The 25,121-nt window shown below is 44.0% G+C and overlaps 1 protein-coding gene across 2 annotated transcripts; it reads left to right on the forward strand.

The window, feature by feature from the left end:
* Positions 1 to 5,915: 5,915 nt before the first annotated feature.
* Positions 5,916 to 24,296, forward strand: mtmr14 (myotubularin related protein 14). 2 transcript variants are annotated; one of them, XM_042088797.1, is made up of 19 exons: positions 5,916 to 6,832; positions 7,122 to 7,270; positions 8,076 to 8,184; positions 9,836 to 9,911; positions 10,004 to 10,061; positions 10,295 to 10,417; positions 10,815 to 10,888; positions 11,536 to 11,606; positions 11,728 to 11,802; positions 12,496 to 12,562; positions 13,268 to 13,353; positions 14,411 to 14,487; positions 15,764 to 15,800; positions 16,176 to 16,246; positions 17,115 to 17,173; positions 17,761 to 17,914; positions 18,304 to 18,480; positions 20,525 to 20,683; positions 22,502 to 24,296. In XM_042088797.1, the coding sequence occupies exons 1-19, from the start codon at positions 6,698 to 6,700 to the stop codon at positions 22,677 to 22,679; spliced, it is 1,935 nt and encodes a 644-aa protein (XP_041944731.1). In that variant the 5' UTR covers positions 5,916 to 6,697; the 3' UTR covers positions 22,680 to 24,296. The 2 variants fall into 2 exon arrangements, with proteins under 2 accessions (XP_041944731.1, XP_041944732.1); XM_042088798.1 differs by lacking the exon at positions 20,525 to 20,683 and having other exon boundaries at positions 5,917 to 6,832.
* The last annotated feature ends 825 nt before the right edge of the window (positions 24,297 to 25,121 follow it).

Consider the following 25,121-nt stretch of genomic DNA (forward strand, 5'->3'; position numbering starts at 1 on the left):
CTGAATAACATGTAACATTAAAAAAAAAAAGTGGCCCCAAGTGGTTGCGTTCCTATCGAAGAGCAGCTCCAATGTTAAGTCCCATAGACCTATTTTTAAAAAAAATATTGTGAAGCCAAATCAGCGAAGTTATCCACCAAAATATTTTTCAGTGTGTATACAGTAATAATCTTCTAACTGTGAAAATGTCAGGCCCTATTTTGCCTTATTTTAAAAAAATCGAAATTGCTCTTTTTGTTTCATACTTACAACCGGACCCGCGTCACACAGAGCAGGTTGTTTGCGCCATGCCCCTTTTGAGGGGAAAACATTCCCTCAGAACAAGCCAGAGTGAACCGGTAGATGTACCAACCACACAGCTAAGAACCCCTCCCTGAGTTTCTTTTGCCTACCATGTCCTCAAAAAAAATCCTCATAGAAGAAAATTGTAAAAAGAAAAAGAAGAGAAGACCGTATATTTCTGGTCACTGAGTGGGGTTGTTGCACCACTTCGTACTCGGGAGACTGAAGGGACATGTTTTTATATTAATTGAATTAAGCTTTTGGAGGTATCTTTCACGGTCAACGACCGGCAAGGTGGTTATGTATTGAGTGATCATATTGATTTGTGGTATTTTTTGTTATTATTTACTCCTGCGATTTCTGTACGAATTACGTTTATTGACCATAATTTGCGTTGGAGTTAATGAGAGGGGTTGTTTGTTTTCCCCCCGAAAGGGTCGGGAACGTTTGTCACGAGTAAAGTTCCCGGATGTGCCGGTCTAACGTATAAACTGACTACAAAATAAGTCACGTGACTTTACCCTTCGACGTAGCATGGTTTGTTTATTAGCCTGGTTAGCATTGACACTTAACACTTACTGCCAGCTCCTCATGGGAGTAGAAGCACAACACCAGTTATCCAGACATAAAGGTAATCACCACGCGGTTTACATCACGCTCAGTTATTACAAAAATATGTTAAGCCAGTTAAGCAAATTGCCGTATTGTTAGAGATTAAAGGAGAATTCCGGTGTGATATTGACCTAAAGTGTATTGAAACATGATACCGAGTGTGAACGTATGTCTCATAGCCCATCTCGGCTTGTCCCCTGCACTCCAAAATCTCTTTTTCAATGGTGGTGCTTCGGCATCGGGCTAGCCATGCAAATAAATCACTGTTTTACACCATTTACGAGGCTCAATGTATCTCCACACTTCATTGGTAGACTTCCGAGGGCCCTGACATTTAAAACGAGACATTGAGAACTTTGAAAAAGCACTGGTAGTTTACTTACAAGACGATTTATACAGACAGTATCTTCACGAAGTTTAGCGATTGCAGCCATCTTGAATTTAGTCACGATAAGTCGAGCGACGAGTAAGAATGAACAGGTATGATAAGGGATCAGATTCCAAAAATAATTCAGTGGAAATGCATGGATTCCAGTTTCTTCCAGTAGCAGCAACAACCCCCCCCCCCCCCACATATGCGACAATTAGTGGGGGGCCCTTAAAACATCAGGGCCCAGGGGCCCGAAAGTTCATAATCCGCCCATGTCAGTACCCATTAAGATCCACAGGAAGAATCAGGACAAGTCATTTAAAATATAAAAAAGAAATATGTTTTTTTCTTTTACTGTCATCAATTTTGGTCAATGATTTCGGGTTACTGAAACACCAGGGAACATGACATTTGTTGGCCACTCCTCCACTGCGCTAGGCTAAATAACTAGCCCTATCTGAACTGTTGCACCCAAGATGATAAAATGCTTATGGTATATTAGGCTATATTAGTCTCAAGAGCCCGCATCAACCTAGCCCATACCCACTCATTTGTGATTTGGACACATACCGCGCCCACACACACACAAGCACATACATATACACGCACAAACACCCGCACACACATAAACACACAGGCACGCACGTGCGCACACGCACACACCCACACACACACATTTTAATACACAAAAGTAAACTCACACATGCACACACATTACATGCACATGAGTTGCAGGAGTAGGAGATGGAGACAAATTGACAAGCGTGATTTATTTTTGCGGAGAGAATGTGCAGGACCGAGCAGCTATCATATTTCCTACCGCTATGCGGTATATCTAGTTTATTGCTGGCGTTACTCATGTTACTCTGTGGGTATTAGCACTTCAAATGCTGGCATATCGTGTTGTAAACCTTTGTCAATGAGCGTCACATTTAAAACTAGATGTACCGCATAGCGGTACAAAATATGACCGCCGCTCAGTCCTGTACATCCGTTCCGCGAAAATAAATCACACTTCAATTTGTCTCCATATTTTACTCTATCCCCCACTCTTGAAACTTTTGTGTATGCTTGTTTGGCATGCCTGAATGTGTGTGTGCGGCTGCACAGAAAGTAGCCTACTGGTGCTGAAAAGGTGAATAGATTGTAGAATAGCCAAAGAAGATGTAGCATTGTTATAAAACCTTTAAAATATCTAAACAATCACAAGTAGGGCAGTTCATCACAGTTCATCCATTGCAACTGGATTGATGAAAGGTCACTTACACCTGTAGGCTACATTGTATTTGGGAAAAGCAAAAGGTATCAGCATAATGTTATTTATTTATTTATTTATTTATTTATTTATAAACAAAAACATCTCTGTCAGTTCAATGCCGTTTTCAACAGCTATCAAAAACAAAGGTCATTTTTGGATGGATGGATTTTTTGTGAATGTTTCTTCTTCTACATACGATTTTAGTCATCTTTAGTTCATGTGATACTTTATTGTCAATGCACAAATTAAGTAACAGTAGTCTGAAACGTTATTGTTAATGCACAAATTAAGTAACAGTAGTCTGAAACGAAATGCTGTTTTACATCTAACCAGTGGTGCAAATAACTGACATGTCCAAATGGGCCTTGATGAAATGCGTCGCTAGACTGTTCATACACATTTTAACGGGCCAAAGTTGAAGAGCTTTTGTCCATGCAAATATAGGCTGATTCATGTTCCCTTGCATTGTGTAACTGAGGTCCATGGCTAGTCTGGCTTTCATCAGACCAAGCTCAATCTTTTAAGAAATCAAAAAATAAATAGCGGGCAGATCAGGCTGGGTTCACCCAGCCTAGTCCATAGGCACCCGATATTGTTTAATTTTCAGATTGAGATATACACGCTCTGGCTATTCTAAATGCAAAAATGCATCAGGGAGTTATGACAAAACGGTAACTAACAAACTAGATCCTAATAGAAAGCTGTTAGCTTCCCTAAGCTAGGATTATAAGGTAGGCCTATTTACAACATAAATTGTCAATAGGCTATGCTGGCGACACAAATAAAATCTCCTTTGGAAACCAATGGCTTACGCCTTACAGTATCAAGCGGACTTAAACTGTCATATCGTGGCGAAAAGTTGTAATAACATTCACGCAGCTCCATGAGTCAAGGAAAGCGCGAATGAAGTAGCCACTTCTAAATGGGACACACTATACAGTAGCTTAAGGTGTGTTGGTAAAGCAGCCATAATGAAATGAAGGTGTCATTGTTTGGATACTTCACACACACGTGCTTTTTAATTTCACAGACTACAACTATGAAGCTGGAATCAAAGCACATCGATTCCCCTCTCACACCCTGCACGCACTTAAAACAAAATAAACAGGCGTCTCACGCATGTAGGCAAAACTGTATCAGACCAACGTTGGTAAATCTTCCATTGCACAAGAATGATTTTTGTAGCACGTGCAACAAATGACAGTCGAAAGATACAATTACAGTGCTGCTATCAATTTGCTTGGTATAACCGCATTTATAGTTTTCTACAAATGCAATCAATCAAATTGGCCTCCATCACTCAACCAACGCTAACATTAGGCTACCTAGGTCCTTATTGATATTATAAGATTAACGTACCTGCAGTAAAAACCAAGCATGTCCGATAAACATCCTCAGATTTATTTCGGCTTCAAGAAGAAATGGGAATTACATTTAATGTGAACATCATCCTATCCGTAAACTACAGTCCTTGTAGGAAGTGTCCATTGTTTTTCCAACCCACTTTTAACTTCCAACAAAATTACGTCTCACTGCAACGATGCGCCATCTAGTGGACAAATGACTACTTATCGCCAATACCGGAAATGCAGCCATGATGATGATGAATATTTTTTTTGGCTTTCTTTTAATCCTACTGAATTTGTAATTATGTATCGGCCGTTCTAATACCGATAGTATGTGGGTGCCTGTGTGTGTGTGCATGTGTATATGTGTGCACCGCCATCTACAGGCCAATGAGTGTACAGTCACTAAATGTACACATAACCTAATTTTTTTTAGACCCCCTCCATGGATGAAATTCTACGAAACTTGGCATACCCCCAGAGAATGCCTGGTCAATCATACACATAAAATTTGGTGCAGTTCTGAACATCTTAACTGAAGATAGGGGCGATTAAAGCAGAATAATATTGCATTTTCATTTTTTACCGGGGGGTGCAAATCACAAATGAGTGATTATGGGCCAGATTGATGTGGGCCCTTGAGACCAACATACCATAAAAGATTCTTCATCCTCAGTGCCATGGTTCAGGTAGTTATTTAGGAAAAACTGCTTTTTTTGCGGTTCGGGGGGCCGAGCATGGGGGAGGGGGGGGGGAGTGGCCCCCGGGGACGAAACAAAATTTTTCCGTAAAAGTCTAGTGGGGCTACATACCCATCAAATTGCATGTGCCCCGGTAGTTCGGTGTCCCGGGTATCTTTGACCAAAAAGTCAGGAAGTAGATGACGAAAAAAAAAAAAAAAAACTTTGACAATCCCTATATGACCGCTTCGCTAGCGGCGGTCATAATTAAACTGTGTTAAACAGATGTGAACGGCAGGCTAAACACATCTGCAACAGAAGGAGGTTGCTACGTTAACTCCAGCTGCAAAACCAGCCCTCCTAACCAGCTAACACGATAATCCAGTTACTGTACAACAACAGTATGACAATTACGGGAAGGTATCTAATCACTCAGATTTTCGTTATTAGACCACTCGAAAATAGGCTAGGCCATGTCAATCACTGGATGTATTTTAATATTATGTTTTGTTTTGCTAATGCTGAGGCCTTCCTGTGGTTTTGATCAGCCTAATAATCTCTGAAACATCTATTGTAAACACTAAGGTGAAATGTGTTGCCACCAGAACAGAGGCATTATTATGCCAACAGAACAGACGTTTATCAGCTTTGAGGTAAAATAAAGTCTCCAGTCTTGTAAATTCACATTATGTAACATCCATAACGTCACATCCATAACGCACCATTAAAGGTTTTAAAAGTAAGAAAGGGGCACAATTTGTTAATCATACTTTACATTGATATAAATCAGCTTTGCACAGACACTTTGGACATTGCTGCATCAACACTGTATGTATAGCATAGCATAAACTTTTCCTATAAAACGTTATGGATGTGACTTAAAAACAAAGCCTTACAAATGTAAGGAGCTGTGCTCTTAAGGCAAACTGAGCATACACATTGCTCTACCATTCCCTTGGAACTTTAAGTCAAGTTATCCCCTTTTTAAATGTATAATATTGCCATGTGAAAACTGTTGTTTCTGTATGGTTGCACACCATATTTATGATGTAAAAAGAGTGTAATTCTCCATGAAATTCAATCAGATCAGTTACAAACAATAAAATATAGAACTAAATGAACAGTTTAACAATAGTTATATTTGTGTGTGCACAACTTTTACCCCATGGTAAGGATGACCATTGCATGGAATTGCCCATTTGTTAAACATCTACAAATAATTGGCAACAGAAAATTAATATTAATTAACAGAGACTTAAATTTCCCTTGGGGATCAATAAAGTATCTATCTATATATCTATCTATCTATCTATCTAATTTACAGCATGACGTCGGTATCCGGAAGTGGTTAATTTTAAGACAAGGGGGGCGGTGTTGATCATGTGACCGCTACATCTTCCTGTTTACCACTTGCACCGTGTTAGACCACTTCGATTGCAACACACTATTTACTGCTGAACTTTACTGGCAGCGGAGAATAACAAAGAGTGTTTTCGATTTTCTGTGAGAAGGATAATACCACCTAAACAGATTTTTAAAGATTTTTTTCTGCAGATGCGTGAACATCTTTGGAATTAACACTTGACATTGAAAAACGTGACGAGGCCCGGGAATCCTCGGGGTTTCCTGTGTCGCTTGCCCAAGAATGGTCGGATTGAGCAAACTTCTTTCCCCTTTTGTCTCATGGTGTTCCTGATTTTTAGCTTATTGTACTGTGGATGTGCGTGGCTTGTTCGAGAACACACAACTTAATGGCATAACAGGTGGTAGCCTATGCTACAAAGTAGCAAGCCGTACTTTTCACTAACGTTAGCCCAAAGAGCTAACGTGATAAGGAACCATAATTTAGCTAGCCAATTCGCTAGCTATTCTCGAAGAGCTTACAAAGCAGTCTGTTTTTCCACTTGCCTTTTAGAAAAGACTTGGTATTAGCTAGCCTTTCGGCTAGTTAATACACTCCGGGTGTTAGGGGGGACGTATCGCCGTTGCCCTGAATTCGAGACGTGTCCCTGGCTCCGGCCGCCTCAAGCGGGCAGTCAGGAAGAAACTGGCCGGGAGGGGATGGCCTGGTGGGTCTTCCCGGCCTCAAGGAGCAGCGGTGTTTGACGGAGGGAGCGTGCGGATAGAAGCAACGACGGGTCGCGGCACAATGATGGCCGCCTCTCCATCGGTCGCTGGTTGCCTGAGCGCATCAGGGATCAGCGGCCGTAAGAGCGAGGAGATCGCAGATCTGATAGATTTGTTCTCGAAGACGCAGTACAGAGCCAAGGAAATCACTCCCAGGGTAGGGTAGCTGGTTTGAGTTTGCCTATGGCCCTATTCCCCCATTTGAAGTTTGATCAGCTGTGTAAAGTGCTGTATCAGGCTACTTAAAACATGGGCCAAGCGTGTAAACACCTGTTTGTTGTATGAACGTAGCTCTACATGATGCACGGTTTCACAGTTTAGTTAATGCTAATGCAATTTCGCCATATAGTCTGGCGTTTAGGTTTTCCTCTACTGTAAGTGTTCGGTCAGTGTTGGATTTGACAGGTCATTTAGAGATTGTTAAAGTGTATTTGAACCTTCCATAGGTGGAACGGATAGAGAAGCGCTGTCTGGAGCTGTTTGGCAGAGACTACAAGTACAGCATCATCCACAACACCAACGGTGATGTTTGCGGCCACTATCCCCGACAGATAGTTTTTCTGGAGTATGAGTGCACCGACCCTAATAAAGACAGGTAACTAGATCAAAGGTCCATGTGCAGACAGAGAAAGTTAATCTGTAACTTTCATGGTTGCCACCTTTGCTAATAGGAAATGACAAAACATATTTGAGATAATTATATAAAAATCTCTCTAGGTACATCTTAATATGAACACCAGGATTGGGTTAGGCCTAGTGCATAATCGGTATGCTTCAACCGAATTTTGATAAGGTTCTCAGTTCTGCCACAGACCACACTTGCTATTTCCTGTATACACTAATGTAGCATACTGGGTTATTTGTGCTGTGAGAGTGCCAAATAAAACACACTCACACCAGTCACACCTTCCACACACTCAACTCTTCCGAGTGCTACGTTTATTTAAGGAATTACTAGTCTTTCACATTAAATGTTTATGTGATGCCTGTTTCCCTGTTTGGCCCCGGGTTTCCAAACTCAGTATGACTGTGTGCTGTAATGGAGAGCATTTATTATTCATGAAAGACCATGTTTTAAAAAGCTGGTTTCATGCTCAGAGGCAAAATACAACACGGAGCGTTACTTAGGCCCATCTGTGTATCACACTGACACACAAACGCTTTCTGTATGGTCTTCCTTTCCATGTAATATGGTATGCAAGTAAGTGTTGGAATGGACTCATAGTGATGATGTGTATCTGCAAGTTAGACGCTACGCTGGTATTTTTGTTTATTTACTCACATGATGATCTATGTGATTCAGACTCCTTAAATATTCAAGCTAACTCTTCATCGATTTTTAATTACTTGCAGTCCATAATATTTCTGGGGATGTCCATATCCCTTCCGCTTCCCCGCAGGTTTGAAACCTCTGTTCAGATTACCAAGCTACAGGATTTGGTGAACCGCAGCAAGATGGCTCGATGCAGAGGGAGGTTTGTGTGCCCAGTCATCCTGTACAATGGCAAGGTAAGCACACTTCTCAGGCTGCCCCTTAGCAAGCTCAAAATCATCACATTACATTCACCTTTTAGTGAATTAGACAGCACTTTGAGTGGACTTGCTGCACAGTGATGGTATTCATACAGATAGTGTTGAGTCTCATGACTGTGGTCTTCGTAGTGCTAAGCCGCATCAGCAGGTCTTGGGTGTCAGAGGAGGATGGTCAGGGTGAAGCAGCACAGAGGTTGGATTCACTCCAGACGCTCCCTCCCGGGAAGCAGCTCCCTCCCCCATGCCTTGCTAAGCTAAGCAACGCCATAATTCGGTTAAGCTGTTTTGTTATTGTTGTTGTGAATCTGGCATCAACTGAGACTGTCGTGCAAATGTAACCTGCGTTGTGTTGAACTGCGCTGTTCAGCCCTGCACACGCCCAGACTCGAACCCACAAACAGTAGCACCTTGGATCGGAAGTCGAGTGTGCTAGCAATTGAGCTAAAAGGCTAGGCTGCTAGCTCTTGTCAGCACTACTCTTAAGACGTTGGCGAGTGAGGTTTATTAACGTTCAATACGCACAGCTATGCTAGCGGGCATCCGTTACCCAAACAAGAGAATGAATGGCATCAACCTGGCATGACCTGACAGTGTAGTGTAAATATGAGCAAAAGGCCCTGTCTTACTCTGAGCAGTGCCAAAGTCCTTGTTTCCTTCAGTATAGTTGGATCCCATAGGTGGGCATATCAGAGTTCAACTTAACAGGTTCACTGACCCACAGTTGTTCAGTCCCCATCACGAGTTAGTTCAGCTCACCTGTGACGCTAACTTGTTGAAGCTAATCATGTAAGGTTAGGCTACTAAAATAAAGAGGGAGCTCATTACAATATATTAAATTAACAGTTTTGTATGGGCCAGTAAATATATAAATGGGGCCAGCACAAATCTCATGGGGGGTGTTTCGCTGGACACTGGGGCATAATGGGTTCCATTAGCTTTTACCTCTTTCACAATGGTGCACACACACACACAGTATGTTACTATTAAGTGCTCTCATAAAGGCTTATGTTACCCCTTGGCTGCTGTGCTCCTTCAAGAAATGTCGTCTGGCACTGCCACCCCACTCCCACGGCAATCCAGAATTTTTCCATCTGTGGTCCCTTGATGGTGGAATGATCTGCCAAGCTCCATCAGAGCAGGGGCTTCCCTCTCTATCTTCAAAAAAGATAGAAGACACAACTCTTCCAAGAATACCTCCTCTCCCAGTGCTTCTGACAACCTCACACACCTAATACACACTTACCACACTCCTCCCCCTCTTTCCTCCTTCCACTTCCCTCTATGCTCTTCTACCACTTCCCCATCTCCATACTTCTACTAGTACTTAATGTGTAGGCAGTACTATCCGCTAGTACTTGTATTGGCAGATACAGTGATAAACTCCTAGCTATATTCTCCATAGCTATACTCTCTTAAACATTAACACTGTAGCTGTAGTCCTGTAGTTTAAAAGTTTAAATGTTAAAATGCTTAATGTTATTATATAGCTGTATTTGTAGCTCTGTAGCTTAAATCTTAAAAATGCGTAAATGTTAATAGCCTAAATGTTATTCCATTGCTGTACGTCGCTTTGGACAAATGCGTCCTCCAAATGAATAAATGTTAATGTAACATATTTCTGTTGCAGCATGTGTGTCGCTCGTCCACTTTGGCTGGCTGGGGGGAGTTGTATGGACGCACCGGCTACAACTACATCTTCTCGGGTTAGTTCCTATTTCATGCCAGTGATCGCGCTGGTCAGCACACAGAAGGGAGAAAGGCCAGGGTCATTAACCAATCAAATCTATCCCCTCAGGTGGCACTGATGACACGTGGGCGGAGTCTGAGGAGGTGCCAGAGGACGAGAGTGCAAGGTGAGAGCCTCTGGTGTGCTATGGCTACCCATACCAGTGTCCAGTTGTGCATTGAGTCGACTCCAGATGCTGTGGCTACCCTTAGCAGTGGCCAGTTATGCATTGTGTTCAACTCCAGATGTGTTGCACTGGTCTTGGTGCTTCTATTGGTATGCTGTGTTATGACATAAATGTTACCCTCTTTGTTTGTTAGTTAGTTAGTTTGCTTGTTTCATTTTTACTTGTTTTTCTAGGAATGGGGACTCCCAGCTCTTTGACAAGGTGCGCGGCTCGGACATCAAGCTGCTGCGCTACCTCTCGGTGCGCTACATCTGCGACCTGATGGTGGAGAATAAGAAGGTCAAGTTTGGCCTGAAGTGAGTTAGCGCGCCGACTACTGCCCTCGTCCGTTAAATTCACCTCGCTCTCATTCACGGCTCCCTCATGGGTCAACAGCACTGCACTTTACCTCACAGACTTGCGTAATAGCTGTGGCCAGGGCAAGGGGTGTGTGTGTGTGTGCGTTAAATATATGTGCACTAACATTTGCAAGCCGTTAGGAATGTGATATGTTTATTTTTTATACTGCCATTTGTAAATATGAGAGCACAATTTCCTTTGTCATAGAAAGAGTGCAACATAACCCTATAATAAGTGTGTGTGTGTGTGCGAGCTTTAAAGCTCTTTTCTTACCTTGATGTTGAACACAAGGCTCTTTGATGAACTGATGCCATTGTTCTCATGGGGTTCTATGCTCTGTCTGTGTGTCTCCAGCGTCACCTCCTCTGAGAAGGTGGATAAAGCCCAGCGCTATGCAGACTTTACCCTGCTTTCCGTGCCTTATCCAGGTGAGCCGCTAGCTGCCTAGCTCTCACTCTCTATTTCTCTCTCTTTCTTTCTTTCTTTCTTTCTTTCTTTCTTTCTTTCTTTCTTTCTTTCTTTCTTTCTCCATGTTTCTCCTCCCGCTCCTCCACCCATCTATCCTCCCTGCGTCTCTAACTCTCCCACCCTCTCTCTCCTCTAGATCCCCCCCCCCACTTTTCTCCTCTAGATCTCCTACCCCTCTCATCTAAATCTCCCACCCCTTTCTGTAGATCACCTTCCCCTTTCTCTCTCTCCTCTAGATTTCCTTCCCTTCTCTCTCTCTCTCTCTCTCTCTCTCTCTCTCTCCTCTTGATCTCCCACTCCTCCCTCTCGCTCATCTCAATCTCCCACCCCTCCCTCTCCTGTAGATGTCCCATCCCTCTCTTGCTCTCTCTCCGTCTCCCCTTCCCCCTGTGTCTCCTCCAGGCTTAATCATGTCACATCCATCCTATCCTGCTCACACTGATATTCTCTTATGTTTTTTTTCTGTGAATGTTGAACCAGGAATACATTTCACCTTTTATAAGGTGCATACATTCATTCCGGGGTGCCTGATTGAGAACTGTCTCGTCTTGGGGCAGTGTGTGTGGTCGCATGGTCCTCACTGAGACAGACCTGTTTGTTTGTGCAGGATGTGAGTTCTTTAAGGAGTACAAAGATCGGGATTACACAGCGGAGGGGCTGGTGTTCAACTGGAACCAGGTAATTTGTCATCTGCCCCTCTCATCTCAAAGTATCTCCATTCTGAAGGGGGATTGGAACTCCAGTAAATACATTAATATATGCTTGTGGACATTCTTTTAAGGTATCTTCTGTTTTGCAGGACTTTGTGGATGCTCCTTTGACAATCCCTGCTTGCTTTACCAAGAATCTGAATATTGATTGGAGGGCATATCAGGTACGGGCAGAGGAGTCTATTTATTTTACTCCACAACATGTTAATATGCTTCAAATACAAATAGGAAGATAAACATTAATTATACTGTGTTTCTGTGTGGCCCTGGTCTGTCATAATGTTGTGTCATGGCACCCTCTGCTGGTGGAAAGGAGCACACAGATGTGTGCGCATAGAAAAGACAGGATCTTTTTGGTCTGATCTTGGAGTGATTTGTACTCTATGATGTTAACAGACCATTTAAAAAGTCAGCTGATGAATAAGTTCATTAAATGATGCATCAAAGGCAATATGATGTAGAAATCAATTATTTTGCAAGATAAAAACAGAGGTAGCTCATTTTTATTTCAGCTCCAGGTTGAAATTGTACAGAAAGCTCTTTGTTCTCTCTCTCTCTCTCTCTCTCTCTCTCTCTCTCTATCTCTCTCTCTCTCTCTCTCTCTCTCTCTCTCTCTCTCTCTCTCTCTCTCTCTTCTGGGAACTGAAGTGTCAGATTGGTTAGAGGGGTGTTGAATTTCAGTTTTGATTGATTGATCACGGATTCTGCAAACTTATGAATTACTAATTTGGAATGTGTAATTTAAATTATGTATTCTCTCTGTCTCTCTCTCTCTCTCTCTCTCTCTCTCTCTCTCTCTCTCTCTCTCTCTCTCTCTCTCTCTGTTCCTCCCTTACTCTTTCTCTCATTCTCTTTAGTCATGGGATCTGGTTGAACAGACTCAGAACTACCTGAAGCTGCTTATTCATATCATAAACAGTGATGGTGAGTCATTCTCCACCAAAACACCCTGTGCCTGAAAATGTCCTGACTACAGAACATGATGTGAATTCACATTTCAGTATCACTTTACTTTGTTATGGTGATGCACTGCACATTGGATTTTGCATGTTTTGAAATTATGCCATGCCTAGCCTCTAACATTGCCGCAGTAGACAGCATGTTGAGTACCGTTATGGCTTTTTTTACAGTCATGAGCATAGTACATAATTCATGCATATTGACAACGTTTTAAATTCCAACTGAAGTTAATTTGGTAAATGGACAAAATCTATTTGCTAAATTAATACCATGAGCCACATCATACGTGAGACATGATGCCCGTGTTATCTTTGTTAATACTAACTGGATGGATGGATCATTGTTGGGGGGAAGTTTCTTGTGATTTTCCACGTGTGTGCGTGTTAAGCGGATAAAAGAACTGGCTTCACTCAGAGATGTGTTGGCTTGTTACTTTGACATTTCATGTGGGTAACATGCTCCCGGTATCGTGAATAAAGCTGCAGTCTCACACGAGTTGTCTTGGAGTAATTTTGACCACACCCGTTAACTAACTTCACACTTTACCCCACCATTTAAATTGGGCCCCGTGTTGGTGGCTTATGCATTGGTCTTCTGCTGGTTCATGCATTTGTGTTGGTTGTCTGTCTCCTCTCATGTGCTCATAAGGTTTGTGGCGTTGTGTTGTAGATGAGAGTGGTCTGCTGGTGCACTGCATATCCGGATGGGACCGGACGCCTCTCTTCGTGTCCCTCCTGCGCCTCTCCCTCTGGGCGGTACGTCCTCACTCTTCTGCGTGTCACTTCCTCTGTCACTCCCTCCCTCTGTCACTCTCATGTTCGTAGGTCTCCCCTCATAGTTCTACTCAGGCACAGTTAAGCAGTATGCCCTGAGTGAAAGTGGATTTGGTTAAGGATAGGGATGATATCGATACCCATGTATAAAATAGCAATTTAACCGATATTGGATGCCGAAACCAACATTTTTTTCTTTGTATATTTAGTTTTTATACCGTTTAGTTGAGCGGAAACAAAAATAGCAATAACTGAACCATTTTCTACTAATAGTGTCTTACTATAGTAGTTTTGAGATGGCCCAATAAAGTACAGCTTGCAATGCATAGATAGATAGATACTTTATTGATCCCTAGGGGAAATTCAAGGTCACAGTAGCATACAGACATACTCACACACATTCACTAACAGCAGAAAAAGTAATTAAAAGTATATAATATAAAAAAACACAACTAAGCAATAAGGACTGTAGAAGATAAAGAATATACTAAAATACAAATTATACTAAATAAAACTTAATCTAAATCAATTCTAAAAAACAGTATCCACATAGTGGGTGATTAATCAATCAGGTGCGCTTGCAATGACTGAAGCAGGGACTGAGCCTGTGGTCCTCTGTGCATAAGGTAAGGTAAGGATAGTACAAAGTTTTAGATGACTACGTTTTACACTCAGGAAGGATCTCTTCCATTAGCTATCTGGCTACTTTCCTCTGTGCTTGATGTGTTTTGTGGAAGTGGGTGGGGGGGTGTTCTGCGATGTAATGGATGTTAGGCTGTCATTGTTTAATGATCACCGCCTGCCCAGACACTAAACAATCAGACAGCTGTTTTTAGTCACTCTCGTAGAGTGTGTCGTACGTTGTTTACACCGTAACTTCAAGTCGGACGGTAGTGCCAGAGCGGGGAGACTCCTGAAACATGCATGTGCAGGGCCGCTGCGGGGCGAGTCAGGCGGCCGGGGCCCCCGCTCTCTGGGCCAGTAAAGGATGGATGAGTGACAGTGCTTTTTTATGTGTCGCTCTTGTTTCCCCCGGCAGGACGGTGCTGTACACGCCACTTTGGAGCCCAGCGAGATCCTGTATCTGACCATCGCCTATGACTGGTTCCTCTTTGGGTAAGAAGAAGTTACCCCCCCCCCCATACATGCAGAAAGAAAAAGACACACATACACACGCGCACACACACACCAACCTACCCTACCCTACCCTACGCAGTGTCACCTCCTTTAATTAATGTGGCCTGGCTGATCTTGGGTGTGTGTCTGTGTTATGTGTGACTGAGTTTTTGCCAGTAGATGTCAGGTTTTGGACAGCCCTGCAGGGACCACGTCTTACAAATGAGAGAGAGAGAGGGGGGGGGGGGGGTGAGATGGGAGTGATGAGGAAGAAAGAAGAGACGGGGGGGCAGGAAGTGGAGTGGGCTCTGGGGAATCCTTCCTTTCATAATTACAGCTGTGTATCTTTCTAACTTCAACTCATCAAACAGAGATCACCCTTCCAGAGCGGCCCGGTAATTACGCTGCCAGAATTGTGGTCAAACTCCCTGGACTAGAACCAGCGGGGAGGGGAAAAAGGAGCGAGGCAGAGAGAGAGAGAGAGAGAGGCAGCCAGAGAAACTGATTTTCACACCGACCTGAATTGCTTTGGCAGAAAATAAGCAGAGCATCCATCATTAATAATTGAATGGTGCCAAAGAATGTTTTGTGAACGAGCTTAATTATTGATCCAAGGCTTTTTTTTTTTTTAAGTTTCTGAACACAGAAGGATTCCGCTCCTTTGTATAAATTAAGGGCCACCTTTTTTAAGTTTCTATCGTCACATGAACATAGAAGGATTCCGCTCGTGTGTATAAATTAAGGGCCACTTACACCTTTTTGGGATGTCTGGGTGGATCATCTGTCCCCTACTCTGCTCACTGGTATACAGCAGGAAGTTTTTTTCCTGAAGAGATAATATGTAACAGTATTAAATTCAGAGGTCTGGGTGATTGCAAAGATTTTTCACCTTGCTAACTTGGAGCCCACTAGACACACAAGTAGACTTGTTAGTTGTACTCTGTGAACAGTGGGACAATGAAAACATGGAAATCCACACTTGTCATAGAGGACCTCTCCTTGATTAGCAGCATTGCAGTATTTGCATGGGTTTAATATTTTTTTCTGGAGACATGCTGTAGAGCCTTCTAGATTCTTGATTTGTAATTACCGGTATACAAAGATTAACGTTGAATTTAGTTTTCTGATGTACATGTTTGCCATAGGCTGGTGATTGGTGCTAAGCAGGTAATGTATGGGTATGAGGTAGCCTACTGATTGTAAAGGGCAATTGAGTGAAGTGCTCCAGTCTGTGATTGCAAAGTACATCATGTCCTCTATCTTCACTCTTTTTCAGTCACATGCTGCCTGATCGTCTCTCTAAAGGGGAGGAGGTGAGTAGAAGTCATTCTAGAACTAGAACATTCTAGAACTAATTCAATTCCGGCACAAGTTCTTCATTCATTCATTCATTCATTCATTTACAACACGTTTCAGGACACCTTACAGCATTTGTGGTTTCTAGACTGTATGATGAGCTATGCTCTGATAGTGTGTTGGGATGTTTAAACACCAACCCCAGCAGGTCAGTTTGACCTGTGGCTTTTCACCTGTTTTTTGGAATGTGCGTGTTGGATGGGTCCTAGGGGGCAGTGTTTCATAATTTATAGGGGCACGCCATGAGGAAAAATATGAGTGTGTTTTATTTATGTTTCTCTTTCTTTCTTTTTGTCTGTTCCCCCCACCACCCACCCACCTTTCCTCGGCAGATTTTCTTTTTTTGCTTCAATTTTTTGAAGCACATTGTCTCTGAGAAGTTCTCGGCCGTAAGAAAACAGAGGTAGGCACCTTTGGGTTGACCCGTGCTGTCACATTGCATTCACAACACGTCACATTGCAGTGGCTAAGGCACAAAATAAAATCTCAAGAATATCATGCAGCCTCCTCCAGACTGTCATATTATATTATCTATGGCTTGTTGGTGTGTGCATATGTAAAGTTATCATATGCATGCTCTAAACTTTCTAGAGGAGACACCATTAGTAAGCTAGGCTCTAGTGAACTTGTCTGGTATACTTTTATACCAGTGTTAAAGCACTGTCTTCCTGAAGGGCTTGAAGATTCCTAGATATGTCAGAGCTTTGCTTTTGCACTCTGTGTCTGTCTTGTCAGTAAGAATATTTAGATCACACACTGAGTAACGCTCTGTGTCTTCCTCTTGGTTGAAAAAAACATGGTCTATGAGAGGGATGCTTTAGGAAGAGTCACCACACACACACACACACACACACACACACACACACACACACACACACACACACACAGAGGGAGAAAGACACAAGCGTGCACACATACAGAGACACAGACACACACACACACACTACTGCAGAGTGTGAAGAATTCATGAGGACATGTCTTTCTTGTTAGTGGCCACTATGGTTCTGTGTGTGTGGTTTTCAGCAATAGCTAGAGACTAAGATCAAACGGCCTTGTGCTTATGGCAGAGTGCAACAGTCTCATGTCCCACTGTGTCCAGTAGGAATGGGAAGATTATTATTTATATCATGGCTCTGTTTTATATGTCTCCCTTTGCATTTTAATTCCTTAATATCTTCTTTCTAACTCTTTCCCTCTCCCCCCTCCTTTCCTCAACCTCTATGGCTTCTGTGTCTCTGTCTGGCTCCTGGGCAACGTATTTGTTTTGGCAGAAGGAAAAACTCTCACTTCAAAGACACTGATTTCACAGTGGACGACCTCTGCCAACTCAGTAAGTGCTGTTTTGTCGGTTCTCTGTATATACTGTTGTGTTGCCCTGCATCTTGAAGGAATTGAGAAGAGTCAGGAGTTGGCATGTTGTCACGGGTATCACACTTACAAGGGTTGTGTAACGCACATCCCATTCTCGCCTAGCAGAGTAGCTTGACTCCTAAAACTGACCTTGACAGTGTGGATCGCCAACAGAAAAAGACTCTCAAGTTTGAAATGTTCGATGCAGTTTATTTCTTTTGGGATGTAATTGTATGAGGATTCTGTACGTAAATCCTAACGGGAAATCTGCCCCAACAAAGCAGCTTCTAGCTTGAATATCTGACGAAACAGGTCAAAAAAGGTCACGCTCTATGCTAGGGTCTTTGATTAACCTAAGCAGATGTCCAGACGGGCTTTCGGTCATTTATAAGCTGTTGGCTCCCAACTTTAGAGAGGAGAGGAGGAGCAAGTGCCCATAAATGTTGGATCTGAGCGTGCCTGGAGGCACGCTGACTCACTGGTACTCTCCCTCACCTCTCTCTGCTGTCTGACCCCCCCACACCACCCCACCCCCCCTCCCCTTCTGTCTCCATTTCCTGTGTTCAGAGTCCAGAGACCGGGGCAGCGCCACCAGCCTCAGCAGTGATTTCTCTCTCATCACTGAGGACTCGGCAGCCGCCACTGCCGCCGCCGCCGCCTCAGGCTCCAGTCTGACCAACGAGGCCGTGGACGTCTTCTACACCGCTCCACCCAGCAGCGGGTAAGTCCCCCAGTAACCCCGCCCCCCCCCTCACACACACACACACACACACACACACACACACACACACACACTCACACACACGTACACACATACACAGGTGTCTGACATAAGGCCTGGTGAAGGCTGGGACAGGTGATGTGCCAGTGTAGTGGTCACTGTAACCTACCTGTGTAGTTACTACAGTGCTGAATGATTGTTCTGCAGTCTGAATCGATGGCCATTTAAAGGCCTATTTGGGCAGGAGTGGCCTATTTCGGTAGGAGTGGCCTATTTGTTCTGTTCATTCTCCAGTTTTGTCCAGGTGAGGTTCTCTGAGGTGTGCTGCTGCTGCTGCTGGGAAGTGTGTGTCGTGGGCAGCCTGTTAATCTGTGTCTGTCTGTTCGCAGAAGGAAAGCCATGATGTCGTCACCTCAGACGGTGCTCTGGAACCGCCCACACCCGCTAGAGGAGCGGCTACCTCATCCACTCACGGAGGGCAAGTCCTCCAGCTCCTCCTCCTCCAACCAATCAGAGCAGGGCTTCACTCGCACTGGGAGCAGCCCATTGGCTGTGCCGGGAAGAAGGTCAGTCGGTGCACATGCACAAAGTTTGGGGGTTGACTTGGTCTGACATTGAAACTGTTGATGTGCACTCCTTTTTGAAATGCATGAGGTCAATCGCATCGTCATCGTCTTACAAATTTAATTACCTTGTTGCTTCCAAATTGCAACATCCTTGATTTAACGAAGACACACTTTAACAGTCTCTAGCTGTCCTGACTTGTGATTCGTGACTTTTCGCATTGATGTGAGCATGGATGTGAACTCAACTGGAAATCACTAACCAAAATATACACCAGAGGGGCACAGCTACCGTCTTTGGTTGCCATAGCGATGCCAAATTGCAAGGTGGCCTGAGGGGTAGTTCTAATCCAGAAGAAGAGTTGTGTTGTTTGGCGTGAATTTATCCGTGCGTGTGCGTGTGTGTGTGTGTGTGTGTGTGTTGGGGTGTATGTGTGTCTTTCTCTTTCTGTATGTATACCTAGCTCTTTGTTCACCTATGCGTGGCATGTGATGGGTTGTGTGGATGTGTGCGTGTGTGCGTCACAAATCACACTATTTCATTGACTGGAAGAGACCTAGGCTGTGTATGTGTGTGTTCTTTGCTTGTCGAGGCCTAGGCTGTGTGTGTGTGTGTGTGTGTGTGTGTTCGTGTTCTGTGCTTATCGAGAGTGTAGGTGGTGGTGGGATGTTAATTTGCGACTGGGGATAAGCTGAGCTGCAGTGCAATAGAATTTCTTGATGTTATGCTTTTGTAAGAAGATGTTTGTCTGCGTGCATTTATGTTTGTACCTTTTCTTTTGTAGTAAGGGCTCAGCGCCACCCGTTCTGTCTGTGTGTGTGTGTGTGTGTGTGTGTTCGAACAGCTCACATCGGGGCTGCGTTTTGTGTGTGTGTGTGTGTGTGTGTGTCTTGCATAGCGGCAAGAAAGCTGTGAAATATGACTAACCATCTCTCACTCGTCGCTATTTGATGTTGATTATCCCGCGGCACTCCAAGCCATTATCGCTATGGAGTGAAGCTTAATGGTTCCATCTGCATAACGCTTGTGTGGCAGTCTAGCCTCCTGAAGGGCCACACAGGCTCTGTGTGATGGCGCTGCTGCTGGTGCTGCCTGTGATGAGGCCGATGTTAGTGTGAGGGGTCCACGTCTGTCTCCGAGGTCGAAGCCCCTAAGCTGACCTCCCTGCCCTGCTGCTGCTTTGCCCGAGAGCGACTGCCCCCCCATGCCCGTGACCTCTCCCTCAACCTTGACCCTTGGGTGTCTGCTCTTTCTTTTTTTCCCCTCCTTCTTTTCCTTTCTCTCCTCTTCTCTCCCTCTGTCCTTCCTGCCTCCCTCTCGTGACCTTTCACCCTCTCACTTTCACACAATCTGTCTTCATTATACGATTTTTCTTGCTTTCTCTCTCTACCTTTACCTGTCTCTGTCTCTCTATCTTTACCTGTCTCTCTCTCTCTGTCTTTACCTGTCTCTCTCTCTCTATCTTTACCTGTCTCTCTCTCTCTGTCTTTACCTGTCTCTCTCTCTCTATCTTTACCTGTCTCTCTCTGTCTGTTTCTGTCGACTATCCTCATCTTTTCCTTGCTCGCTTCCATTTGTTTTTGATTCCTCCTGTCTTTCTCTATATCTCTTGTCTATCTTTTCTTTGTTTCTGTATTATTTTCTATCCCTCTCTCTTTCTCTCTCCCTCTCTCTCTCTGCCCACCCCCTCTCTATTTTTCACCATCTATCTCTTTCTTTTATACCCCCCTCTTTTCTCTCGCAACCCCCCCACCCTTCTCTCTCCCTCTCACTCTCTCTCTCTCATTCCTCTCTTTCTCTCCATCTCTCTCTCTCTCTCTCTCTCCCTCTTTCCCTCTCTCTCTATCTCTCTCCCTGTCTCTCCCCCTCTCTTTCTCTCCATCTCTCTTTCTCCCCATCTCTTTCTCTGTCTGTCTCTTTCTCCCTCTCTCCCTCTTTCTCTCTATCCATCTCTCTCCCTGCCTCTCTCCCTCTCTCCCCCCCCCCCTGGCTGTCCCTGCCCACGTGGTCTGGTCTGTCCCTGTCCCTGGCTCTGTCTCTGAGCAGGTCTATGGCGGAGTACGCGCGCTCCGGCTCGTCCCTCTCCACCGACTACGGCAGCTGGCAGATCGTGTCGGGCTGTGGTAGCATCCACGACCACGGCCCTCTCCATGCCGAGTCGCCACTGCCCTTCAGCTTCCAGGACGAGGGACCCAGCGGCCGCATGTGAGTCTCTAAAGCCCTCCACATGCCCCCTCCACCCATCCCGTACGCCACTAACCTTTAACCTCTGACCTCTAACCCACCCCCACCCATCCCACCCCTGTCCCCCCGGCCCCCCCCCTCCCTCGCCCCAGCTCCTCACCCAGCAGCACAGGCACGGAGGCAGTGAGGGGGCCACTCTGCAGCATGCAAGGGGACATATTTCACTCTGCGTCCATTCTTTCTCTCTCTCTTTCTTTCTGTGTGTTTGTCTGTCTGTGTGCACAAGCACCGATATCTGTTTGTGGCTGTTGTGTTTGTTGTCTTTGTTGGTGTTTGCATTTGTTATGTGATTGCTGTGTGTATTTGTGTGTTTTTGAATAGCAGGATAGTTGTATGTATGGATGGATGGATGTTTGGTTGGTTGATTAATTGATTGTTTTTATTGTGAATGTTGGACAACTGTTGGTGGGTTGAAAAGAGATTTTATTGTACTAGCATGAATACCAAAAGCAGTAAAATGTTTTTTTTTTTTATTAATATCCTTAATATCAGACAAAAAATAATAATACTCTTCAAGTACTCCCCTTTCAGATACTGACTTGACAAGCTCTTCAATCAGACTAAATTTGTATATTTTACATTAATTGGCAGCTGCAAGTGCAATAGAATTCCGTGCATATTTCACTCCATAGCGAAATTGTTAATTTTAAAGTGTAAGTGGTTGATGTATGGGAAAGCTGTCTGGTTTGACACAAACACCATTTCACCTCCTCTGCAAGACGAGCCACTGTGATTCCCTTAGAAAAAACAAAATAGTGTGTGAGTGACAGAACTGTAAAACAGTATTAGACAATTACCCAGAACCAGGCAAAAGGTCTTACAGCATTCTCCATCTGTTTCTTTCTCTCTCTCTATTTCTCTCTCTCTCTCACTCACACACACTCACACACTCACACACACACACACTCTCTGTTGGTGAGAAATGAATTGGTAACCAGAGGCCCTGGACTCTTGAGGCGGATTATAAATGGCAGGCTGTTTTGCACCTTCCTCTTCATATTTCTGTTGTCCACCGTTGGAGGAATTTCCCTTTCTGCTCGATCTGGCTGCTAAATCGAGTGTGTCTGGAAAAGTGAGTGTGCGGCTGGTCTGTGCAAATAGGAGCCATCCATCTTTATTAACGACACTGAAGGAGAGAGGGGGAACAGGCGGGAAGGCTCAGAGTATGAAGAAGAAACGCTGCTAAATTGTTTCATTGTCAGTAGCCGCCATGTCTCTGCGATGCAGGTGGTAGCGTCATATACCTGCCCGCATTAAAACGCTGTTGTTCTGGGTTCTCATTCCCCACCATTCTGATTGTCTTGCTAGTCTCCCCCATTCTCCCCTCTATTCTTAGTAATGTCTCTCTTCTTCCCCCTCTCTTTCACTCTCTCTCTTCCCGCTCTTCTCTCTGCTGTCTCTGTCCATCGATCCCTCGCGCCATCACACACTGAGCCCTCTCTCGCATCTGGCCCCACACCTCTCACCATCTATCACTCTTTCTCTGACTCTCTAACACCCTCTCCCTACCTCCATCCCTCTCTATCTCTAGCTCTCCCTCCCTCCCTATCTAACGCCCGCTTTCTTGCTCACACGCACTCTCTCTGTAACTCCCTAACTCTCTCTTTACCTCCCTCCTTCTCTCTCTCTCCCTCTCCAACTAGCTACTCCTCCCTTTCTAACTCCCTCTTTTTCTCTCTCACATGCGCTCCCTCTCTCTTTCTCTGTCTGCAACTCCCTAACTCTTTCTCCCTCCCTCCCTCTCTAACATGCTCTCTCTGTCTCCGTGTCTCCCTGCAGTGAGTATGTGCCGGAGCGGCAGGCTCGTCTGGAGGCGGTGCGGGAGGTGTTCCTGGCGGCGTACAGCTGCACGGTGGGGCTCAAGTCCGCAGCGCCCAGCCCGTCGGGCGCCATCTCAGGGCTCCTGGAGCAGTTTGCCCGCGGGGTGGGTCTCCGCGGTACCAACAGCATCGTCTAAGCGCGGACCCCAGCCCACTGTTAAACCTGTCCTGTCTGGGCCTCTACCATAGCACCTCAACCCCACCCCACACATTCTCCAAAACCTGTACCTTTGCCCCCCCCCCAGCTCTCTAACATTGTTTGTGTACTTGCATACAAATCTCCTTTGCCCTAGCAACTTAAGAACCTCAAGAACCGACCCCCCCACCCCCGGTCTGTGTACATGTATACAGACCTCCTCACCTTTCTGGCCTACTGTAGCAGTCCTGTCCTCCTCCCCACTCCTCTCCTCCTCCCCACCGGATGGACATGGGGTGTCTGTGTGTAAGAGAGTGAAGTGACTCAAAGACTGTTCTGAAGGAGAACATACTCAAATGCTGGTTTGTTATAATCTATTGGAAGACAAAAAAGAGAGAAAAAAAAGTGCCAAACTTTAAACACGGGCTGTATTTCCTTATTATTCTTTTATTTTATGTTATGATTTTATTTTTTATTTTTATTTTAAGATGCGCTACCTTTTATTATTATTTTTTGAGGTTGCTCCAGGTCCTTTTTTCTGTTTTTCTTTGTCTCCATGTTACACATTTCTATTTGAAGCACAGAGCTGGCATGTGGATGTTTGGGGGGGTGGTAAAGTTGGTTGGGTCATTTGGGCTTTTTAAACAACAGCGATCACATCCAGCCAGAGTATCAAAAAGGGAAGCTCTTTTCTGTCTTAGCACTATACTTCCACTTATATTAAAAGAACAAGAAATGAACAAAAAAATCTACATAGCATTAACATGAAGAATAGCATGATGCTCTTACCTGATAACCTTGACACAATGCCTTTGTCTTGTCTCAGAACTGCCCTGACAGTTTGACTGCGTCCCATCTCTAAGCTGCACATATAAGGCTGACATCATAGATTTCGGTTTGAATATCAACATTTACCGTCCCACTTTATGAACTGTTTACCCCACAGTTTGCTTTTTTTTTGTTTGGCATTCTGTGATCTTTGTGACCCAAGGGTTTCAGGCTGCTGTCTTTTCTAGTACTAATGATTTAGTGTAGAGAACACTGTTCAAAAAGGCAGCATTTAAAAATGTTTTCTTCCCTTCTAAGGAAACGGTTTAAGAATTTTACATCTATTTAAGGGATGGGTAAATCTCAAAAGCTGCTATTAGGACATTAGATCATGCCCTTGAATAGGGTATCATTGTAGCTGATCTATCTCTGCAGATCTTACTTGACTGTCGCCTTTCATGTCAGTGCAATGATGAAAGATGTTTATGATGTGGATGTCCGAGTAAGAGGTTAGTCAAGAAATTTAAATGTGGGCCTATATAGATGTAGATGTGTTTTGTTTTGTTTTGTTTCAAAATGGTCACGGTCTTATAACATTTTTAACATGATTTGAAGATCAGCATGTTTTAAGGAATGGAGAGATGGGTACAGAAAGACATGGCGCCCATGATATGCACTACCGTTCAAAAGTTTAGAGTCACTTAGAAATGTCCTTGTTTTCATCATTAATGTTATAAATTAGAAATTGCTGATTTTTAATGCAATATCTACATAAGTATACAGATGCCCATTATCAGTAACCATTCGTCCAATGTTCCAAAGGCACATTCTGTTTACTAATCTGCAATCATTTTAAAAGGCTGACTGAGAAAACATTGGAGAACCATTTTGAAATTATGTAAGCACATACCATAATCTAATCTGAAAACTGCTGCCCTGATTGAAAAAACAATGCTGCTGGTATTCTGTCTATAATGGAGTGGAATGGAAATGTCTAAGTAACTCCAAACCTTTGAACGGCAGTGTATGTATTTCCTTTTCCAATCTGATCTGTCTGAAGTCTGACCTTTTTCATAGTTCAGCTGTGAAATATTTTGCTGCTCTTGTCTTGCCTTTGGTTCCTCAGGTCTTCAAGCAGAGAAGTATTTTGCTAGCCAAGCCGCAAACCCCCCATGCCCCCACGGTGCTTGTAGTCTCTCAAAGACTGATCGGTCACCTCTGACTGTGTGTTGGTGCTCTTGATGTATCACACATTTAGTATACATTCAAAAAAAGCACAATTTCAGTGATCATTCAGTCGCGCTATATCAACTTTCAGGTTTAGTTCACATGGTCATGTCAAATTATTTTCTAAAGCCATTCGGTTTTACTTTTCTGCTGATACGTTTATATTGATGGATTTGTCTGTTAGAAATAGAAAGTCCAGAGCAAGCACTTGCCTTGTGTGGTGGGGACTGGGAGAGCCATTTTAGATCGGCCGTGTTGGCAATTGAAGCACTCTGGTTGCCTTGACAACAGGTTTGTTCTAGTTGGTCTATTTCTATTACTGAAACCATTTCTAGCAGGACACTACAGGTGGTGATCAGGTTCCTTTTGTGCGTCCGTTTGAAATATTATATATGCCATAGCACTGACCCCTGGTTACTTTGGCCATACAGCTACAAGGAAATGATGC

The sequence above is a fragment of the Alosa sapidissima genome, chromosome 4 (genome assembly GCF_018492685.1).
Source record: "Alosa sapidissima isolate fAloSap1 chromosome 4, fAloSap1.pri, whole genome shotgun sequence".
In the NCBI taxonomy this organism is placed as follows: domain Eukaryota; kingdom Metazoa; phylum Chordata; class Actinopteri; order Clupeiformes; family Clupeidae; genus Alosa; species Alosa sapidissima.